This window comes from Melozone crissalis, unplaced genomic scaffold (assembly GCF_028551555.1).
Source record: "Melozone crissalis strain CALT ecotype California unplaced genomic scaffold, PUWL_Pcris_2 ptg000019l_1, whole genome shotgun sequence".
In the NCBI taxonomy this organism is placed as follows: domain Eukaryota; kingdom Metazoa; phylum Chordata; class Aves; order Passeriformes; family Passerellidae; genus Melozone; species Melozone crissalis.
In genome coordinates this window covers 13,888,937-13,911,706 of record NW_026535797.1, presented here as the reverse complement: position 1 = coordinate 13,911,706, position 22,770 = coordinate 13,888,937, and the positions used below count along the sequence as shown (strand labels likewise).

The 22,770-nt window shown below is 59.9% G+C and overlaps 1 protein-coding gene across 3 annotated transcripts in view; it reads left to right on the top strand.

Moving 5' to 3' along the window:
- The first annotated feature begins 382 nt into the window (after positions 1 to 382).
- The window catches only part of KCNIP2 (potassium voltage-gated channel interacting protein 2), a 42,375-nt gene continuing 19,987 nt past the window's right edge, over positions 383 to 22,770 (top strand). For 2 of the 3 annotated variants that reach the window (XM_054276543.1, XM_054276541.1), the window contains exon 1: positions 384 to 521. In XM_054276543.1, coding sequence (XP_054132518.1) covers positions 449 to 521 — 73 coding nt within the window. In that variant the 5' untranslated portion in view covers positions 384 to 448. Of the gene's footprint in view, positions 522 to 22,770 lie in introns of all 3 variants that reach the window. The other variant, XM_054276542.1, reaches the window with a different exon arrangement.

Here is a 22,770-nt window from a genome sequence, read left to right as displayed (position 1 = left end):
CGTCCCTGCGCGGTGCCTGATGCCCGGGGCTCTCCCGAGCCGCCGGACACAGCACCTGGCGCGGTCCGGACCAGCTCCCTCCCTGCCTGCCTCTTCCCCGGAGCGCCCCCGCTCTCCGCCCCCCGCCCGTGCCTCAGTTTCCCCGCGGCGGCGGGGCCGGGCTGGCGGTTCCCGGGAAGAGGCGGGGAAGGACGAGAGGGAGGGGGCGGCGGTGCCCAACCCCGGCGGCGGCGGCGGCGGGGACCGGGGCGGCTGCGCGCTCCTGCTGCCGAGCCGAGCCGTGCCGAGCCGAGGCGAGCTCCCGGCACCGCCGGCCCCTTGGCGCTGCCGCGCTGAGCGGCGCTGAGCGGCGGGGCGGGGGGAGGCGGCGGCCGCGGGCAGCCCCTGCCCGCCGGCGCAGCCCGTGCGCCCCGTCGCCGTTCCCCCCGCCGCTCGGCGGGGCGGGAAGATGCGGAGCAAGAGCAGGAAGGAGAGCCTGTCCGACTCCCGCGACCTGGACGGCTCCTACGACCAGCTGACGGGTGAGTGCCGCCGCCGGGGAAGGTGCAGCAGCCACTCGGACACGGCGCGGGGCGGTCCCGGGCAGCCGCTTCCAGCCCCGCACCCTGCCCCGCTCCCAGCCCCGCTCCCAGCCCCGCTCCCAGCCCCGCTCCCTGCCCCGCTCCCATCCCCGCTCCCAGCCCCGCTCCCAGCCCCGCTCCCTGCCCCGCTCCCAGCCCCGCTCCCAGCCCCGCTCCCATCCCCGCTCCCAGCCCCGCACCCTGCCCCGCTCCCATCCCCGCTCCCTGCCCCGCTCCCTGCCCCGCTCCCAGCCCCGCTCCCTGCCCCGCTCCCTGCCCGCTCCGCCTCGCCGCACGCCTTGCTCGGGAGAGGGGGAACGGCCGCGACCCCGGCGCTGGAGCAGGGGATCAGTCCCGGCCCCCGGGGGAGGGTGCTCCGGGGCGATAGGGCTGGTCCCAGCCTGCAGGGGCTGTCCCGAGGCAAGGAAAAGGTCCCGGGCGGGGGGTGGAATGCTGGGATCGCTTTTGGCCGCCCCCAGGTTCACACTCCCGCACTGTTACGCCCAAGCCCCTCGGGACGCCAGGGTCTGGCGCTGGGCTCTCTCTGCGCCCTGGGGTGGCACAGCAGCATCCCGGCAGCAGCTTCCCCAGGGAGGACAGGAGCAGGTTCCCCAGGGAAGACAGTCTCACTTCACTCAGAAAACGCCAGCAGCACCATGGTGCCTTCACCATCACCCTGTGTCCCCTAGAGCAGCCGTTGAGATGTCCTGCCCCTGGATGGGATAGCTGTGGGACTGAGAGGATTAAGACAACCCATTTGTAACCCTATTGTATTCCCCTTCATCCACTGCCCGGTGAGGGAACTGCCGAGCATCCCACGTCCCACAATATCTGTCCATCCGTCACACCTCATCTTTCCACTGTCCGATAGGGAAGCAGCTGGGCTGGAGCTCACAACACCCCTCCTTCCCCACGTGCTCTCCGCAGATCAGGCCAAATCCTGTCCTCTTTCAGGGCCTCTGTTGCAGCTGTGAAATGGGGCAGCAGTTCCCTGCTGCCTCTTGGGACCCCAATGGAGCTGAACCTTTCCTTGGCCAGTGGGATTCGGTGTCCTTGTGCCGCAGGGAGTGTTGTGTGGGCACGGGCAGCTTCCCCGAGTCCTGGTGATGCTTTTCCTGCCGAAGTCTGGACGGGGTGGATTTCAGGATTTGCTCTAGGATTTCAAATAGGTGGTGGTAGCCGAGCAGGACCTCTGCTCTGCTTTCCTGAACAGCCCCACACATGGGAAGCACCGCTTACTGTCTGCCCAAACGTGCTGCAGGGAAGATATTTTTGAGCTGTGTAGGAACTTGGAACCCACACACAACTTTTGGTTTCTCCGGTAACTTTAAAATGTCCATATGGATTTAAATCAAATCAAAGTTAAAAATAAATTCCAGTCTCTCCAAGACTGAGACCTTTTATGCCGGGGCTTACCTCTGAGCCAGCTGTGCAGCAAACATGGATGGAGAGGAGCTGTACCACCATGCAAGTCCCTGCCCAGAGGGATGGGGCTTTGGGGGAACAAGGGTGGAAATATCTGCCCCATTTCCCAGAGTGGGAAACAGGCCCTGTAGGGCATGTCACTCATGTCCCATCTCTGTCAAGTCAGTGACTTGCCAGGGCAGAGCCGGCAGTAGCGCCATGGAGGAGAGGGATCTGGTGCAAGATTTCCCCTGTGCTGGCTGAATGCACTGAAGCTGACCTCCCCTATGGAGGGAAGGCTGTCTTTCTCCCAGAAAGTGTGGAAATTATGCAGGCAGGAGAGAGGATGCAACCTTAACTCTAGGGAGGGTTTACTAGCTTGACCCCATGCCTTCTAACCTGGTCTTGGCTCTCCTGATACCCTGGAGATGTGGTGAGGAGCTGGCACCTCCACAGGGCTGTAGCAACGCCCTGGGGTGAAGCTGGCAGTGCCTGTGTGGGCTCTGTCTGCAGACAGGAGGGTTGCTGCTGGCACCTGCTCTTTGGCAGCTCAGCTCTGCTTGGGGTCAAGCATGAGCAGTTTGGGGTGTTCCTGCAGCTTTGGAGACCCCCATCCACCAGGATGTGTCAGAGTTTAGAGGAATCTGCCATGCAAGAGCTGTTAACCAAGAGAGGATTTGGTGTCAGGTGAGGTGGCAGCTCCAGGGTGTTCAGGGACAGCCCCACAGCAGCTCCAGGGTGTACAGGGACAGCCCCACAGCAGCTCCAGGGTGTTCAGGGACAGCCCCACAGCAGCTCCAGGGTGTACAGGGAGAGCAGTCAGTCCTGCTGCCTCCCTTCACTGCCCAAAATCACGGGTGAGAGCAATGTGATTCCCACCTGTGCATGCCCACAGAAGGGTTAGCACACCCACTTCCAGAAGGAGAGGGGCTGAGCAGGAAGCAGGACCCCCATCCGTGCTCAGGGTAGACACACTCCACGATGTCCACTCATTTTTAAATTTAAAAAGCTGTTGAGAATGAAGGTGCAGTGACAGTCCCCACCCCCTGCAGCATCTCCAGAGATGCCCAGCTGCCCTGGCTGTGTGGGCACGTGGATGTGTGTGTGAGAGGCCCGAGTGAATGAGGACTGCCTGTGTGTGAGCAGTGGGGAGAGCAGCAGCGCTCCCTGTGCAGGGGAACACAGAGGGGCTGTGCTGGGTGAGCCAGGGTGGACCCTGCCTGTGCTGACCCTTGTGGGGCCGGAAGCAGCAGTGCCTGCCTGGCTGCTGAGCCTGAGGCGGGGCACCCACCTGGTGCTGAGGAGGGAAATGTTTAGGTTACACACCAGGAAATTAAACTGGTCCATTTCTGGATATTTAGATGACGCTAGCGAGAAATAAAAGCCATCCATAAATTACATTATTCCTCCTGCCTCTAATGGCATGAGCAATTAGTGTGCAAGCAGCGCCCAGAGCCAGTGTCTCAGGACTGCTGTGGCCATGGCTCTCCATGCAGGAGAAATGGGAATCCAGAGCCACTTTGTCCCAAGAAATTCAGGTGCCACATCTCTGATCCTGCATGCCGGCAGTGTGAGAGGTGAGTGAGCTTGGAGAAGGGTTTCCCTCCCGCCTGATGCTCCACAGGGATGTGTGGGTGTCACAGCTGCCCTAGCTTCAGATCTGGAACAAGGGTGGGTGGCCTGGAACTTTTCTTACCCCATGGGACAAGCCCCTCCCAGCCATGCTGTATCCCATGAGTGGGACAGCATGTGCCAGCACAGGGTCCATATCCAGGCTATCTGGGGTGGGGCTTTGCCTTTTGGAAAAATGAGGGATTTATCTCCAGGGCTGTTGGGTCCCAGAAAAGGGTTAGGAGGCTCACTTTTCACCCTTGCTTTTTCACCCTTGCTTTTCTCCTCCAATTGTCATGATCTGGGGACTCGAGCAGCCGCTTTGCTCCACCCCAAAGGCAGCTGCAGCGTTTGCAGGGTTGAGCAATTGCTGTAGAGATCATCTGCAGAGCTTTGGGATGCTCCTGTCTCCAGAGGCACAGCTGATGGATGGGGACTCCCCAACTCCTAGCACTTCTAGCAGCCCACCCTGTGAGATGGAAGCCTTAGGCAGCAGCGTAGCAGCAGCACAGCATCTGCCTGAGCTCTCCTCCCCACCTCGAGGGAGGGTGTTTCAGAGGTATTTCTCCTCATGGCAGTAAGAAAGGAGAGGTGGGGTCAAGCTGTCCCCCACAGACACATCAGAGGGAGAACAGGCCAGCCGGGTCGGTGGGAGGACAGTGGGAGCAGGGTTCCAGTCCCTGCCATGGGGTAAAGCTGAGGAGCTGTGTCCTGGCAGTGCTGCAGGAGGGCCCCAGGTGATGGGCAGAGCCAGGGCTGTGCCAGGGGCTTGTTCTGCTGCTGGCAAACCCAGCAGCTCGTCGTGCCTGCTCACAGCCCCTGATCAGCCAGCTGGGGGAACATGTCCACCAGCTTGCCATGGCGTAGGACTTCATCTGCATGGGGCATAATTTATTCCCCAGAGTGTGGAGGAGGTGTCAGTGGTAGCCTATCCCAAATAATAGTGTGTGTAGGGGGAAGCACTGGGATCTGCAGCTGGAAGATGGAGTGACAGGATCATTAGGTGGGAGCAAGGGCATGGGCAGGCAGGGGCTGGCCAGGAGCTCAGCTGCAAGCGTGCATGGCAGGTTGTGTGCTGTGCCTGTGTGCTGGATGGATCCCAAGGAGGGGGACAGGGGTGGGAACTGCCCAAAACCAGCTCATCCACGTCCAGAATAAAGGCCCTTCTCTTGCCCAGTTGCTTTCTTGAGAACAGCCCTGCACGGCTACCTGCATCCCTCTGGTCGCTGTCAAGCGTGGGTTGTCCCCTCCTCCTAACAGCAGCCCCCAGGAGGGGTGACTGCCACCAGTGTCCTTCTCCTGGGTGTCTGACCCATGGGAACTGTGTTGCCCACCCACCTGCTCCCCTGCTAACCTGCCTCCCCTCCTGCTGCTGCCCCATGCAACCTCCTCTGCTTGCCACTCCTGCTCCTGCAGCCTGGCAGTGAGGCTGGGCTGGAAGCCACACTGACCCTCGAGGCAGGTCCCCGAGCTCCCAGGAGGTTCTCTGCCAGGGTGGGGTGCTGTAGGGCAGGGTGTCCCCTCGTGTGCCAGGTTAGGGGCTCCCGTGGGTCATCTCTGTGCCAAAGCGCCTGCCCTCGGTGGCTGCTGCACCTTCCCGGGGCGATGGGACTGCTGCCTGACTCTGCCTCATCTCCGTCTGCTGTCTCCCTCCTTCTGGCACCTCTACCCTCTTCCTCCTCCCTCTTTGCTGTCCTGGCTTGTCTGCAGCCCTCTGATGCTGCTGACTTCTCTCTCATGGGGTGTTGTGGCATTGCTGAGATCCTGAGGGTCCCTGATGGAAGGGATGCTGCTCCCAGCCACACACAGGGCAAGGAGCGTGTGAGTGATGCTGCTGGGTGCCACTGCTCATGGACAGGTTGGATTTCGCAGGTGGAAGGGCTGGAGCTGAGGTTTTGGCAGCTGCTGCTGCATCTTTGCAAGCAAAGGCAGGTTGGAGTCCATGGGGAATTGGTGGCACAGGATTAATTGACAGGATTAATTGACAGGAAGTTGCTGGATTTGGTTGGGCCGGTTAAACAGCTGATTTCTACAGATGCTGATGCATAATTCATGGATTGTTGCAACTTTGGCCAAGGGATACAGGTCCTGCTACACAGGGCTGGCCATGCCCAGCCTCTTTCACCAGGTCTGTGTCTGGGCAGAGAGTTTTTCCTCACCGTTGGCCATGTTACAACTGGAAAATGTCTCGGCTTTGTAGTGCTGTTCTCATACTGTGTGTTGTGCTGGAACCAGTTGCCCTCAGAGCTTTGGGAGCCAGTACAGGAGGAGGTTTGGTCCCTAGAGCAGACTCTGGTTTCTCCCAGCTGTTCTGGGTCCCTATGTCCCAGCTGGACCTGAGCTTCCTGCATTAACAGCCCGGACGTCAGTGGGTCACCCCAGCCCTGAAGGACAGGAGAGACCCCATTCATGGAGCTGCCTCTGCCTCACTCCTCATTAGTGATGTTTTCATTAGGGGAAGTGGTTTGGTTTTGTTTAAGCCAAATTGCTGTGCTTGGGAGATGATAAATCCATCTGCTGCAAATCGCTCTCCTGCCGCCGGATCCCAGCCCTGCTCTCTAATCACGCCGCAGATAAATGAGCCCTCAGTGAAACCAATCTCCCTGTCGTGCCTCGCCGGGGGGCTGAGCTGGGTGGTCTGATGCCATGGTGAGGGCTCTGCGTTGAGCTGGGGAATCACAGCCCTTCACTAACGCTGCAGAACGCTGAGGGTGGTTATTGCTGAGCAAGTGACCTGCTGGGGTTGTTGCGAGCAGCTTCTGTGGGAGCAAAGGGGCAGAGGAGCCCCTTTCTGTGGGGCGGGGTCTGTGGATGGGTGCAGGGGTCATGTTCAGCCCACTGTCCATGCCAGAGTGCTCTGCTGGCAGCTGGGGCTGGGTGCATGCCGTGCCATGGGGGTGAGTGGCAGGATATGGGGGATGAGCGACCCCGGTCCCAGCGATATTCCCTTTGAGGGCTTGGCAAATGTTCTGTGGCAGCCGGGCTCTGCTGGCTGGGAGCCTCTTACTGGGGTAAGAGTGATATGGGGGATGAGTGACCCCGGTCCCAGTGATGTTCCCCTTGAGGGCTTGGCAAATGTTCTGTGGCAGCCGGGCTCTGCTGGGCGGGAGGCTCTTACTGGGGCCCTCCTGTCCCCGAGCTGCCGTGGCTCTGGCTGCTTCTGGCTTTTAAGTTAACTTGTCTTCCTCTTCAAATGCAAAGGGGTGGTGCAGCCCCTGGGGAGCAGTGAGTGTAATTAGCTTGTTTGGAGACAGAGCCCTGCAGGAGGGAGCTGGGGGCAGGATGCTGCTGCCTTCAACAGGAGTTGGCAGAGATGGGGATGTGGAGGGCTGCCACCTTCACTGCCTCTGAACCTGGGCTGCCTTGAATGTTTCTCCTGTGGTCCAGACAGGGCTTGTCACCTATGGACCCTGCTGGGCAGGGAAGGCCCTCACTGCCATTGACGTGCACTTCTGTGTCTGTGCCTTGTGTGCCTCTCCAGCCCCTAAGGCTCAGCTCCATCAGGTTCCAGCCCCATTTTGGCAGGAAGCACTCCACTTTTGAACCTGTTGGGTTGGAGATCCCTTCTGTTTAGGGAGCTGGCACGTCTCCCAACCCCAGGTTGGTGTTGTCATTGATGCTGGGGACTCTGGGCCAGAAGGTCAATGTCCCATCCCTGCTGCTCCTGCTCACTCTACCTGGGGACATGGGGGGCCTTGAGAGGTCTGCAGGACATGCAAGCAGGAGCCCCACTCTGAGCATGTGTGATCACCCAATTCCTCCTCCAGCTTCATGCACAGTGAGTGTTTTAGGGGTTGTGCCCTGTGCCAGCGGGGGTAGTGCACACCCTGCCTGCAGACAAACGTGCTCTGCTTAGAGAGCCCTGGGCTGGAGCTGGGACGGGCAGATGGCTTTGTCCTGGTCAGAGGGAGGTGTGGGGTCTGGCTGCTCACAGAGTCTGTCAGGGACTGTGCTGCAGCAGCAGCAGTGCCTGTAGGAAGGCAGGGAACACTCAGAGCCCCAAGGGCTGGCAGTGGAGAGGGACAGCTTCACCCGAGGTCCCCTCTAGGGAGCAGGTCAGGGACAATGATGCAGTGACTAACTCAGAGGTGGGGTGGCAGCACAAATCTGCTGCCTTAGCTCTGCCCTGCAGACTTGAGAGCTGGATGGATTGGACACCCTGGTCTGTCCTGTTGTCCCTGTGAAACACATCCCATGGCAGTGACAGTCCTGCTGGGAAGGGGCTCTACAGTCTGAAGAAGAGGCAGACTTCTTGGCAGGATGCTACCATGAGAGACTGGCATGGCCTGTCACTGAGCCTGTGGGGCAGAAACTGGGACCCTGCTCCTGGCTTCAGGCACTGACCCCAGCAGCAGAGCAGAGATGCACCAAATCCCTTACCTGTCCTCTTCCCTGGACAGGTAAGTGGACACCAAAAAGTGCTTTTTAGGGATGGAGTATCATTGGTGATGGTCTGGCCAGGATGAGAGTCACAGGGAAGAGGGGTTTCCTTCACCCAGATGGGGAAGGTGTAGCCCTGTGGGATGCAGAGAGGCACCAGAAAACTCTCACACCCATCAGGAGCCTGGTCAGGGGCCAGGGAAGAGCCATCCGTGTGCTTTCACCAGTTCCTGCAGCCCCTGCAGTGGTGGGGTGGGATGGGAACTGGCCTGCTCGCTAACGAGATTAGACAGGCGAGCCATTGCTCTGGCCTTTGGTTAATCGCTTCTTCCGAGATTGAATTTTTAAAAATTGCATTGCTTACAGAAAGCCCCTGAATGGGTTTAAAGGCAATAATCCACCCAGCCCTCTGTCCCTGCAGGGCCCCCCTGGGCTGCTGGGCAGTGGGATGTTGGAGTTCCCGGTGTGTCTCCACAGGTCTCTGGTGTCCCCAGGAGGTGGCTGGCAGCACTGGCTCTTGACAGCTTCTGATTTATCCCAGGAGGGAATATGCATTAATTTTTAATGGTGTGATTTATTGAAGTCTCCAGAGGTGAGGGAGAAGGGACTGGGTCAGATGCCAGGCTCTGTACTGCAGCCCAGGTGACAGGTCCCTTTTGCCTCCACCTCCTGCTGCCTCAAGGGCCATCTGCCCATCCTGCTAGACTCCTGGGGGCATGCTGGGTTTGGGTGGCTCAGTGATGTGGTACAGCACCCCCAGCCCTGGTTGCACTTGGTTGAGGTCTTGTCTGACCCTGGAGCAGGGAGGGACAGCTGCTGGTGCCAGGTTCTGGGGTCGCAGCACAGGTGGAAAAGGGGTGTGAGAAAAGGGGCTTGGGCAGCACAGTAACAGATGTTCTAACATGCTGTGGTTACGACTGATCCCAGCATCTCTTGGAGGCATCTCAGCCCTCTCCTGAGCGGTGGGATCTGTCCCTAAGTGCCTCTCTCTTTCCCCTTCACTCTGCTTCTAGCAGTTGATCTTCTGAGCCCATCCCCAGCCCTCTGCTGATCATGCTGACCCAAACAAATTTCCCCTGAGCCCGCCCTCCCCATTTGCTTCCCCTCCATCGTGCAAAGTGAGTCACTCCCGGCACCAGGAATCATTCATGTCATTTCCCCCTTTGCCGCAAAGTCATTAATGCGAGTGGAATAATTTGTTGCATAACGGAGAGGATCAGCGGGAGCGCTGCTGTGGCAAGGAGCTCCTGGCCCTGGCCACCCCTGTCCTGGAGAGGGCAGCTCCATGGGAGGGATCCTGCTGGTCCCACAGCTGCACCAGGCTGGCAGCAGTGGGGTCGCATCCCTGAGGCATTTTTCCAAAAGCCATCAAGTCTTGCCTGAATCCCAGCCAGGGGGATGGACCTGTTTGTCACGGCCTTGGTGTCCGCTCAGCCTCACACACATCCTCTGAAAGGGACGTGTTCCAGCTCCCCCACAGTGGCACAGGCAAGAAGTGTCCCCTGCATTGCTCAGGGTGTGTATTGTGGCACTCTTGGTTCTGGCCACATCCCTGCCTCCTACCCACTGCAGCTCCTCTGAGCTCCCCATGCTGTGGGTGACACAAATGCTTCCCACAGCATCCAAATCCCTCCTGACTTCTTGCTCCAGACCTGGGGATCCCAAAGTGTCCCAGCAAGGGTGCAGGCAGCTCTGGAACAGCTCCCAGTGAGTTCCCAGCTGGCTGTTTTTGGTGTAAACCCAAGCACAGCTGGCAGACCTTGCAGCTTCCCAAGCAGAGGGCTGCCCAGAGGGGACTCCTGCCACCCCACCAGCCAAGGGGCTGAGAGCCTGTGCTCGAGGGATGCTCGCTGTGATTGTGGTAGATCCGGTGTCCCCCCTGCATCCTGAGGGGGAGAAGGGAAGGAACAGTGCTTTTGGTGATAAGAGCATTGTGGAGATTGCTCCTCCTCCCCAGGGTTAATTTTCTTCTATCCCACGCTTGGCCAGGCATTAATTTAAGGATGCTGTAATGGGAGAGGAGAGCATAAGAGGATTGGGCTGAGGGCAGGAGGATTTAACAAAGGGAAGGGATGTGGCTGGGGCTGGGGGCTGAACAGGCTCTGATGGGGCAGGATGGGCAGGGAATGCTGTGCTCTCCTCAGGGCTGGGATGGGCAGGGAATGCTGTGCTCTCCTCAGAACTGGGATGGGCAGGGAATGCTCTGCTCTCCTCAGAACTGGGATGGGCAGGAATGCTGTGCTCTCCTCAGGACTGGGATGGGCAGGGAATGCTGTGCTCTCCTCAAGACTGAGCCAACCTGATGTGTCCCAGCTGCCACTGTGATGGCACCCATGGCACCCTCCAACAGGGAACATGGAGTGAAGCTTTTCCCCTCCTCAGGGAGAGCTGCTGGTGGCTGGGGAGGGACAGGGCTGTGAGTTGCTTGTGTGCACTGTGGCCGTGCCTCTTGTTCCACCGTCTGTGCTTTGTGTGAGACACCAGGCAAGGTTCAATCCCCAGCCTGGAGTGACCCAGCAGGAGAGCATCGTGCCTGGATGGGGGGAGTGGGGGGAAGGAGCAGGCAGAGCCCCTTTGGGTGCCATGTCCCAGCTGGGACTTGGTGCCCTTGGCTCAGCTGGGCAGCCAGCCCCTCAGTGCAGGGGCTGCCCTGAAGCAGAAAGGGGAAGAAGGAGATGGTGTTTAATATTTCCAAGTGACACACTAAAAACCTGCTGTTCCTTGGGACTGGTCATCCCCCAGCATCCCCCAGGAGGGGCTGGCATTGGGGCCATCCCACTGCAGAGTAAGCTGGAGGGAGAGGCTCTTTTGGGACCACATCCATGGAGGCAAAGGAGCCTTTTCTCCTCCATCCCTCACAGACTCCAGAGTCTCACCTCTGCCCTGGACCACAGTGCCAGCACAGGGATGTGGGTCCCAAGGGATTGTGGTGTCCCCCCAGCCCCACACCATCCTGTGCCTCCCTCAGCACTGTTTGTTTCCTCAGCCTGCCCTGCTGTAATTGCAACCTGCTGTCACTCTCTGGGTAATACAACTTCTCTTTTATCATTGCTTAATTAAATACTAGGGAAGTGAGGGGCTGGTGACCCCTTGTTTGCTGGGATGAACAGCCCAGTGGCACTGAGGAGGCCTCCTGGAGCTGGCAGAGGAGCTGGGTGGGGATGGCTGTGCCCTGGCCTGGACAACAGGGCTGAACATGGGGTACCTGCATGCCCTTGGGAAGGATGAGGTGCTGACTCTGTTGTTCATGGCACAGGATCTCTGGCACAGATGTTTCCAGGCCAGCCCTGAGGAAGTGCCCTGGGTGTGACCACTGACACCTGTCTATAATTCTCCCCTCAGTTTGGAGCCTTGCCCATTACCAGGCTGGGAAGAGTGTGTGGTCAGGGTGCCTGCTGCCAGGCCAGCCACCTCTGCCTGCAATGAGCTGGTGCTAATGAGGGTCCCTGGCAGCTGCTGCCAGGTCAGTGGTCTCTGGCAGAGTATCTGCCAGGCTGTCCCCATGAGAGCAGACACACGGGCCCTGCTCAGCAGAGCATCCTCGGTTGTGCTGTTGGTCCTCAATGCAGACGTGGCTCCCTCTGCTCAGTCTCCATCCCTTCCTCATCCCTGAGCTCTCTGCCTTTGCACCTTCCCCTGAGGCTGGTCCCAGTTTGGGCACTGTCACTGGTGCACCTCCAGGTACTGCCCCTGTGCCTTTCTGCTCTGGGTGCTCCTTATTCCCCATCACAGCCACCCCACAAGCAGTTGCAGCAGTGGAGATGGGTCTGTTACCACATCCTCAGGAGCAGGATGTGGCCCTGTTTAAAACCACATGGGCTGGGGTGGTAGGAGTACTCCCCTGGGCACTGCTCATGCTGCTGTGATGGATCAGGGAGCAGGTGCAGACCATGTCTGACTGGGAAATGCCCCCACTTGAACAGCCCTGGCTCTTGGGCTCCTGGCTGGGAAACCATCAGTCTGGAGCTGGAGCAGGTTTAGGGGCACTCTGGGTCTTTGTGGCAGGATGTTGTGGGGAGCTGAGTTCCGTGCTGATGTAGGGGTTGTGTGCAGATGTGGAAGCATGGGATGACCTGCAGGCTCAGGGTAGCTCTCCTCCTGGTGTGCTGCCCATGCTCACAGCCTGTCCCCCTGCCTCCCCGGGATTTGCAGCTCCAGGCTCGATGTGCACAGATCAAAGCCCGGGGCCATCTCTCATCTTGGCTTACCCGGGTCCCGCCTGCCCCCAGCCCGGAGTTCCTGCGGGGGAGGTTTGGAGGTAATCCCTGCAGACTGGCTAATTACAGAGAACCTCTCACTTCCTGGGAACCACGGCAAATTGTCCCTCGAGCCCTGGCAGCAATGGTACAAATCTTCCACTAATTAGACTTGAAAGTCCTCCCGTGAGCTCAGACACAGGATGGATATTTGATTATTAACATATTTATTTCTGAATCTCTCAGCAGGTCTTGCACTGGAAGCTTGTACTCCCCCTCCATAATTGCCAGGCACATTTATTCCTATCAAGAGTGCCTGGGGGCTCCAGGGAGGGGATGCTGCTCAGGTCTGTGTGCTCATTTTTGGGATTGTCTCATTAAGATGTGTAGAAGAAAAGCTGCTGATGCTGAGAAGTCTTAGGCAGGGGCAAGGCTCTCAGGCTCTGCCCCATGCCTCCCAGATGGGATGCTCCTGACCCTCCTGCCCAGCTGGGAACCCAGGGATATCTTCACATGTGCTCCCAAGCACAGTGGGCAGGCAGAGGAGGGATGAGGATGGCCCAGTGGTGCAGGGCTGGTGCTGGGCACCACAGCCCAACACAAAGCTGTGGCCCTGGCACCTCCAGGGAGAGCATCCCTCCCTCCAGTGGAGGCAGACAAACTGCAATGGAAACACTGTCTCTGAAACAACTGAAAATAGCTTTCCTGTCCCCAAAATGTCAGTTTAAAAAGGCAGTATTGGGGCCCCCCCGGGTTGGCAGTCACCTGAGCGGTGCCCTGGAGATGCTGAGTGGGTGGCCCTGCTGCCCCGTGGGGCAGAGAGCAGCAGGGTGGAAGGCTGAGCCATCCCTCAGGGTGCAAGTGGGGAGAGGGTCAATGCTGGCATGGGGGGCCATTAGCCCAGCCGTGGGGATGTGCTGTGCCTTGGCTTGGGCTGCAGAAGGGCACAGGTGGGCTGTGGGCTGTTGGAAGGGCAGCACTGACCTCGTGTGTCTGCCCTGCCCTGAGCCCCCCAGGTCCACCCAGCCACCTCTCCAGGGGCCTCAGGCCAGTGCTGGGGTGTTGGCATGGGGACTCCATGGGCTTGGTGAGGAACCCTGGGTCAGGACCTCAGCCCCATCTCCACACCACTTTGCCCTCCCACCCGGCCTCGTTGCTGTGTCTCCCTGAGCCGAGGGCACGCTCCTCGTTACAGCTCTGCAGTTATTAATAGCAGCAAACACTCCCGGTGCCTTCAAGCCACGTCCATTCTGGGGGAGATTCCTGCCATTTGAAGCATCTTTCCCCTCTGGGCGCCTTATCTCCCTGTCCCAGCTGTGCAGGCTGCGTGTGCGGAGCCCCTGGCTGAGCGGTGGCGCCAACAGCCCGTGTCACTCAGTGTGACAGCGCCTGCCTGGGTGACACAGGGGGTCCCACTCCCAGCCCAAGGCAGGCTGAGCTGCCTGAGCACGTGGGAGCCGAGGTCGTGTCCCAGCCTGTTCCCACTGTGCTTCCTCCTGTCACCCTGCCGAGACAGATCTGTCGGTGGCCAAGCGAGCGCTGATTGCGAGGAAATGAGCCTGGTGCCACCTCCAGTTTGCTGGAGCCCAACCTCTGTGTGATTGCACAGAGCTCATTAATCTGCCACCATCGCTGTGGCTTGGCATGGGGCAGTGAGGGTGGCAAGGCTGCAGAGATGCTGAGGACCATGTCCTCTCTGGAGCAGGCTTGGGAGCAGGGCTGGCATCACCTGGGACCAGGATGAGATTTTTCTCAGCTTCTCAATTCAGGAGACCCTGGTGATGATTGGAATGGTTGCTGGAAAGGGACTGGAGCTAGAAATCGCTGCTGATTTTCATGGGGTGCCATGGGCATGGAGTAAGGTGGGCATCTGAGGGGCAGAGAGATGCTGCTTTGGGATAAGGAGGTGCTGTGTCTGTGCCGTGCCCCAGTGTGAGCTGTGCACCCCTGTACAGCAAAGTGCACACTTGTGAGGGCCACGCTCTTTGGAGCCCCTGGGTGCTGTGCTGCCTCACTGCCTGATACGCCCTGGGTGCCCCCAACACTGCTGTGCTTTTCAGACACAAAAAGCTCTGAGATGCCCCCCGATGGTCCAGGCAGGTTATGGTTCTACTTGCTCACAGCTGCTGTCTCGATGTGTCAGCCCTATAACCAGGGCTGGGTTCAGCTCCTGGCTCTTCTCCTTTCGCTGTGCTTCTGTTTCCCTGCAGCTCTGGCGCAGTTCTCTGCCCTCCTGTTGCAGGACATGCAGATGCTCGGGGTGCACCCCAGGAGCCGGGCCGGGGTTGATGGAGCCGTTCCCCCTCCTGTTCACGGGGTCAATGAATTATTCATTCCCTGGCAGGCGGGGCGTGTCTGTGGCCGCCTGTGTGATGCCAAGGGGGCCGACATGCCGCCGAGCACAGAGAGCTTTTCTGTGTAAATACCTAAAATATTTAGCAGAACTGACGAAAAAAGATTCGGCTTGGGAGCATTCAGTGTCTCAGTGTAATCTGGATGCCTGAGGGCCACCACGAGGGTTCTGGGGCTGATGGACACGCCAGGGTGGACCCTGTGGGGCTCTGACTTTCATCTTGGCTTGATGCACACCACCCAAGCTGGTGGTGGAGTTTGTGTCTGTTTGTCCGTTCAGCCACCCATCTGTTGGGTCTTTCATTTTGTCTCTGCCATCAGAGAGTGGGGTGCCCCATCCCTTCCCTGCATTGCAGGGATGCTTTGGCATGTGCCATCCCTAGCTGGTGCCACAGAGCCAGGCTGCTGCCCCTCACCTGCTGCCAGGTGGGCGCTGCAGGGCCAGGAACCAGCCCGGCACAGCGCTGGGCTGGGCTCCTTCCCTGGCAGACAGATCACGTCACATGCATTTTTTAGCAAGATCCACCGGCTGAGAACGAGCTGAGCTGTCATTGCACGTTTGTGATCAAAGGCAGACGTGCCCTGGCAGCCAGGGGAGAGTGGCCCTGCGTGCCATTCCTCTCTGTCACAGTTTACTGGGCACAGCAGGTTGGGGACCCAGCCGTGTCACAGGTTGCAGGTATGTGCCCCTGCCTTCCTGAATGTGCCAGGATGGCCAGTGCCCTCCTGCCTGCTGAGGTTCAGTGACTCCTGACCTGAACAGCTAGGGATGGGTGCAGTTATGGTGCAGAGCTGTTGATGGAGTTATGCTTCATGCACAGTCCTACATCCCAAAAATTGCACCTTCTGCTGGCAGTCAGAATGAGGTGGGTTTGCTGGCAGCAAAGATTGGGCTACAAAAGGCTTTGTGCATGTCCTGGGATGTGTTTTAGGCCAGGTTTGCAAGGGAGCAAGCAGATGTAAGGGGTGCAGGGAGCTGTGGCCAGCTCTGGATGGAAAAGCACATGGAGCCAGCTGGCTGTGACAATGTAGGGCTGCCCTGCGATGAAGCCTGGGCTGCTGGCAGCTTTTCCTTGGCTTTTGCAAGCTCGTCCTTTCATGGATGCTCTCAGAGCCTTGGCAAGGTAGGAGCTGAGTTCTGGCCCAGGATCTGTGCATCCCAGGGCCAAGCCGCGTGGCCAAAGGCAGGAGGGGCTCACGGTTAGAGCACGCAGCTCCTCCCAGGCCGTGTGCCCCGCTCCGAGCCTTCCTCCGCCTCCTCGCTGGGTCTGCTGCTGCCCCCCGGCCGCCCCGGTGCTGCGGTGGGTGCCTGCGGTGTGCCCGTGCCTGTGCTGTGTGTTTCCCTGTGCAAGCGCAGCAGAGCCCTGGGGCTGCGCTTCGCTGTGACAGCACATCCCATGTCAGACCCGCTGCAAATCCTGACTGCTAATAGCTATGCAAATTACCTCATTAGCTGCTTTATTTATTTTCTCTGGCATCACGTTTTCAGCACTTCCCCCAGGCCCGGAGGCTGCGGTTTCCCTGGGCTGGGAGGAGGCAGGAGGAGAGCAGCAGCACGCAGGGCTGGCTGGGCCGAGCCTTCCTCTGCTGGAGGCAGGGGTGTTGGGATCCCACGGAGCCACCCACCCCGAGGTGGTGTATCTGGAACAGAAACTCATGGCTCCTGAAGTAATCCCTGCTGCTGGGATGCCCACCTCCTTCTCCCTCATCGTGTCCTGGCTCTGGGGTGAGTCCTGCTGAGCTCTCCCTCCAGCCAGGACCTGCTCTGCCCCTGCCAAGCAGCTGTGGGTCTGGCATTGCTGGGATGTGTATGCCCTCCATCTGAAAAAAAAGTGAGTTTGAATTATTTAGAGAGAGAACAGAGCATTTGCTCAGGTGCTCTGGACCTCAGTGGTGGGCTGAGGCTTGGCACAGGGTCGCAGGATGTCCTGCATCCTTCCAACTCTGATTATCCTTCCTTGGTATGGAAATTTTCCTCCTTCCCGCCCTGATTGCCCTTCCTCATTACTGGAAATGTGCCTCCCATGCTGACAGCCCTTCCTCCCTGAGAGAAATGTTGGCATCTGCTTTCTGCCAGCCACAGGATGACTCCAGAGAGCTCACAGATGCCCTGGCCAAGGTGGCCCTGGGCTGGGGCCTTTCTCTGCTGTTGTCCCTGAGGGCTGTAGCCCAAGCTGAAATACTTTGAAGCCCGGGCACCATCCAGGGCTGGCACAGGCACAAAGAGTCTCTGACCACCAGCCCAGCATGGTGCCCCTTGGTGATGTGCCTGTCACATCCCTGTGACATTCTGGATGGTCGGCACATCCCTACCCATGCTGGGTGTGCCTGCAAGCTCTGCTCGTTCCTGGCTGCATTTTCTAAGGGTGTCTATGTGCCCACGACATCCATTACAGTGAATCAGGCTTTGCATGGACACCAGGGGACCCACACACTGGTGTGATGACTGGTATAAAGACCTTGATTCAGCCACTCCATGGGCTTGTCAGTGCCATGCTGGGCTGCCTGCAAGCATTATGTCTTCTCCCCCATCCCCTTCTGTTTATCTTTTATTTCCTCCCTTCTCTTGGCGGCTGTGCTAATGAATATTTCATGGCCGGGAACCAGCGTGAATTCCCCCGGCAGCTCCCTGCGCTCCCTCGCCAGGTACAGCCCGAGAGTCGGTGGCTGAGGAAGGATGGATCTGCCAGGAAGCATCTCGGCAGGAGAGGGCCCGGCTAGGGAAGGAAGCGGTGGCTCTGCTGCGGGCAGGTGTGCCGTGTCCCCCGCCTCGGCGGTGTTGTCGCTGTCTCTTCAGCCTCCGAGGGACTGCAGGGGACCGCGGTGGCCGCACGTCCGTGGTGGCCGCATGGCCTTTACGGTTCCCGTGCATCCTCTCACACGCGTGCAGGGCCACGCTCCGACACAACAACACGTGTCCTCTGCTGTCCCCCGTGTGCCATCGGCTGCCACAGCCGTCTGAGCGAGCCGTGTCCCCGGCTCACCTCCCGCCGCTCCGCTGCGCTGTGCCGGGGCTCCTCTCAGCGTCGGGCGGCGGCACCGCGGCCACACGGAGCGAGGGACGGGGAGCGAGGGGCGGGGAGTGTGGGGCACGGAGTGTGGGACAGGGAGTGAGGGGCAGGGAGCGAGGGACAGGGAACGAGGGGCACGGAATGTGGGACAGGGAGCGAGGGGCAGGGAGTGAGGGGCACGGAGCCTGGGCAGTCCGTGTCCCCACCCATGACAGGGAGTGTCTCACGGCCTGTACTGCCCGTCCCGGCTCCTGTGCTTCCAAGCCGGGGTGTCCCAGCACAGCCCCCCGGCAGCCATGGGACTGGGGCAGGGAAGTGCAGGACAGTGTTGTTCTTCAGTCTCTCTGAATTTGCTCTTTATCCCCTAAGCCAGGCTGGCCCCGGTGCAGGCTCGGCATTAGGAAGTGCGGGCAGTGTCTCTCTTTGCCAGGGTCGAAGCACATGGAGGGACCACGTGCGGGAGCTGGAGGCAGAGCCCGGAGCCACAGCCTTCCTCCTTCCCATCGCTGCAGCTCCAGCAGCGGTGTGTCCCCTCTGGGGGCCCAGCAGATGCTCTGGGGACACAGGCTGACACGAAGGATCTTTTTGGGAGATAATTTCCTTTGCCCACAGTGAGGTACTGTGGGGAACGGAGCTCACCTGGGGCTGCAGCTGGGGCAGGGTGGGGCAACCACTGCCCTTCTTAATCAGGGACCTGGTCTGAGAGAACCACAGGCTGGGCTGTGGGGCAGCAGGATGCACCCTGCAGTGCACCCGTGGGTGGATGTGACCCAGGTGGGGTCTTTAGCAAGAAAAGTTGTGTAAGGGTGGGCTCAACAGCCCTGCCTTGTGGCTTGCTTTTGATTTGTGCTGAATTCCTACTCAGCTTTCCAGGGAGGAGCAGGATCAGTGACCAGGGTGGCCAACATCTGCTGATCTGGAAGGGACTGGAGGTCCCCTGTCCTGCATGCCATCACGGCCAGGGGGAACAGGGTTAGGGTTAGGGTTGGGACTTGCATGTCTCACCCACCCGGGACAAGCTGGGATGGAGCAACTTTCCCTGGCAGATGGGAGCTGGCTGCCACGCAGCTGGATGGTGGGGCTTGGGATGGATCTGCAAACTTTGTGTGCTGCCGCGTACTGTGGGCTCTGGCACCCTCCTGTGGCTGTTGTGTCGCCTGTCCTGTGTCCCGCGGGCCTTTGGGATGCTGCCGCTGCCATGGTCTGGTGTGTGTGCTGGCTGGTCCCCGTAGCACTGGGGACACCGGGTGTTTACAGGATCTGGCCTTGTATCACACAGCTCATGGGACCTGGTCGCTGCAAGAAACTATTCCCATTGTGTTTGTGTTGTGGGGCTGAGTCAGGGGCAGAGCTCCTGGGTACTGTAGACAGGATGAAGGTCCTAAACCCCACACCTGTTCCTGGAAGGTGCCAGGAGTGGGCTGGGCACTGCTGGCTCCCCAATCTCTGAACTTTCAGCTGGGGGCAAGAGGTTCACAGGGATAGATTCAGTCAAGGTTTTGCACTCACAGATTGTCTCTACATCTGTGTCTCTGTGTGCTGAGCAGCCCAATCTGCCTCAGCTGGCCTGGGCTGGCCCCTTTCTCTTGTGAGGTTGGTGTCCCTAGCAGCCCTTCCCTGGCCTGGGGCTTTGTGGATGTATTATTAAAGGGTTGCATGTCTCTGCTGTGCTGTGTGTTGTGCCTTGTTTAGGATCTCTCCAAACCTGGCTCAGCTGTGCAGTGGCCAGTGCAGCATCCCCTGCTGCAGGTCCCCTCCCCCTCGGACACTGTCCTGCTGTGACATGGTGTGGGGACACTGTTGGCCCCGTTTGCAGGGCCACAGCCTGTATAAGAGAGGGGGCTTGGTTTGGAGGGGATGGCCATTCTTTTGGGGAGCAGGAGGTGAGGCTCCCCTGTGCCAGCCCCACAAGAGGGTTGGTGGGAAGTGGTGGTGCTCTTTCCCCTTCCCTCTGGACTCCTTCTCGAGGTATTGGTGGGGACTGGACAGTCTGGCTGTTCCTGGCTGTATCATGGCTCCACCCTCTTTTCCATCCCTCAGGGAACAGAAGCTGTAATTTCCATCAGGTCCCTTTTTGTTCACTTCCTTCCCTATTAATAAGAGATGAAATTTATGAGATTATGGAGTCTGGATGGATTCAGAACTGATAGAATCCTGCTGCTGTGGGGTGTGAATGCACTGAAGAGACAGAATACAGCTGAGAAGATGGTACCTAGGGGAAGGGATGTTGTCTTGAGGCTGCACAGACCGTCTCAGGCTGGCTCTGGGAGCAGGGAAATCCCACTGCCACCACACTCCAGTCTGTCTGCTGGCTCTGACATACTGTGCAAGTCAGCAACTTGCTGCCAGCTGAGCTTTGGAGTGAGCAGCTCGTAGCCTGGGTGGTCTCAGAGTCTGACTCGTCTTCCTCCTACCCTTGCATTCATCCTTGTCTCCTCCCCTGTGTGGAGCCAGCAGGAGTGGATGCTTGGAGATGCAGGACACTTGCAGTGATGAAGGACGGATGCCCAGGGATGCAGGATGCTCACAACACTTGACTGTGGGAGTGGGTGGCTCCTGCTCGAGGATGCAGGATGCTCTCGGTGCCGGCTTCCCTCCGGAAGGAGCATCCTCGAGAGGCGGCCCTGGGATGCAGCGGTGCCTCATTGGTCAGCGGGACCTGTGGAGTCTGCGGGTTGCCATACCAACCTGCCTCTGGTTCCCGGCCAGCCGGGGCGTGAAGTGCCGGGTCGAGCCGGTGCCAAGGGGCGGATCAGGAGCCGGGGGCAACCCGAGGCTCTGCCGGCCGGGGAGGCGTCCATCGGCCTCTGCCGGAGGACTGGCTGGCACCGCCGGGCTCCCCGGCTCCCCGCATCGCCCCGACGCTGCTCCCCGCAACTTTGCGGCCGGCGGGAGGGCACGGCCCGGGGGGCGAGCCGGGACATCCCGCTCCCTCTCTGCAGCCCCGGGAGGGGCCCCGCCGCCCAGCTCCGTGTCCCGCTGCCCTCCCGCACCGGAGCATCCCCGCGCAAAAGTTCCCGCTGCCCTCCCGCCGCCGGGAGCGGGGCCGGCGGTGCCGCGCTGCCGCTGCCCGCCCCGCAGCGACGCCGATGCCCGCAGGCTCGCTCCGGGCACAGCGGCTCGGGGCTGCCCCGGGCATCGCCCGCTGCTCGCAGGAGCCGGGGGCTGCCCGGCGGCCGGGAGGGGGTGCGGCTGGGTCCCTCCCCAGCGCTGGGAGCTGGAGCCATGAGCCACTGCCAGCAGCGCTGCAAGAGGCAGCTGGGCCGGGTGATCCGCTTCTTCTACCAGTTTGTCACCGGCACTCTCTCCCAAGGTAGGTACCGTCCTGGGGGACGCGGGGTCTCTGTTCTGTGGCTGGGGATGTCTGTCTGGTGAGCTCTGTGTGGTTATTTGGGGAGGGGAGAAATGCTGCTTGGAAATGCTGGTGGAGGGGTTGCACTGAGCTCCGTGTGGAGCAAAGCTGGAGATGGCTCCAGGAGGCAACAAAAGCCCCTGAAGGCCCCTTGTGGACCTGGGGTGAGGGGAGTGTTTTATTTGGGGAGGGGACTGATGCAAAGTGGAGCATGAAAGAGCTGCTGTACAAATAAATTGCAGCTAGTCTGGTGGTTCCTGACATGTCAAGGAATCTGACTCCTCTGGGGCTGGAGCCATGCCCTCCATCTAGCTGGACAAAGACGGATGTGCCCTGGGTGTGCCCCACGAGCCAGGGCAGGGACACACCCTGGTGCCTGCATCTGCTGGTGCTTTTGTCCTGGGATGCTTGGTCCTGGGGACAGAGCTGTGTGCTCCTGGTTTGATGTCACTGCCATGGCAGGACCCTCAGCCCTGTGCCAGCCCCTGTACTGCCCAGAACCTCATCCTCTGGGTGTGAACCCAGCACCACCTCCTAAACCCAGTGGGCATATCCTGGGGAGGTCATCATGGGCCTGTGTGTGCTGGGAATCTGGGTGCCCTACTCCCACCCCTGTCCTTGCGTCCCTGTGCAGGGACAAAGTTGGCATCCCCATGGCCTTGCCCTACTGAGGACCACTGGGCTGCCCCTCTGGGTCCCAGCAAGCCGGGGAGGGATGCACCATACTGTGAGTGCAGGGAAAGCCTTGTTAGGCCAGTGTGGCAGCGTCACGCCTCAGGGCAGGGCTGGGACTTGCACTGCTCCTGCCAGGACTCAGCCTGCCTGGAAAACCCCTCCCAGGTTTTGTCCCCTCCTTGCCTGGGGAAAGCCCTGGGTCTCCACAGCCTGTGCCCGTCCTTGGGGCCAGAGAAAGGCAGGAATAGCGTGGAGCCCTTGGCACAGCCAGGAGGATGGGATGTGGGAGCAGTATGTGACCTGTGAGCTGTGCCCAGCTGGCATGCTGCCTTCCTGCCCACAGGCACCCAAGCCCTGGGATGGAGGCTCCTGGTCAAAGCAGGGCACAGTCCCCAGGCTCAGCAGCATGCCAGGCTCTGGAGGCTGGGTGTGCCACACGCAGTGCCGGCTCCATCCCCGCTAGCTGGCTCCACTGGGCACCAGCCAACTTGCCTGGAGTGGAGGGGCAGAGGATGAGTCAGCTGAGTGCGGCCCAGGGCATGAGGAGCAGAGCTGCAGGTGATGGAGCAAGGAGGGAATGGGACCTTGGGATGCTCCTAAACCCCATCACCTGCAAGGATATCCTGCAGGTCCTTCTCCCTGGGCTTTACAGCTGGGTGCTGTGGCATTGGGACTGTAGCAGGTGTCTCCTGGGACTGGGTTTCTGGAGTGACCATGTGTGGTGCTGTGCAGGACCAAGGGCTCTCCCTACAGCCCTGCTGGGAGTGCATGGGATTGGGATGGGCACAGAGGGCATGGCTGGCTGTGGGGCACCCTCACTGTCTTCTTGGTGTCCTCCCAAGCTCTGAGACAAGCCCAAGTGGGGTGAAACCCAAAGCTGGGCAGCTCTGAGTTGGGTGTGGGATGTGGGGCTTGCACAGCCTTCTCCCCTCTGCAGCTCCCCTCCTCCCCAGCTGCTGCTCTGATCCTTGGGTCACCAAGATGCTGACCCCTCTCTGGCTGTTATCCTGCCACCTTTTGGGGGGCAGTGACCCCCTGTCCTTCCTGCAGAGGTGAAGCAGGTCTCCTGGAGCTCACTGCAGAAGGCACTGGGTGCTTGACCAGGTGGGCCTGGGGCAGGGGGCCCCTGGCTGGGTGTCCGGGGGAGCTGGCCAAGGACGGGTTGCCAGAGAGGGCAAAGAGAAATGACTCAATCAATTAACCAGATTAAAACTGTGACTTCACCTCCC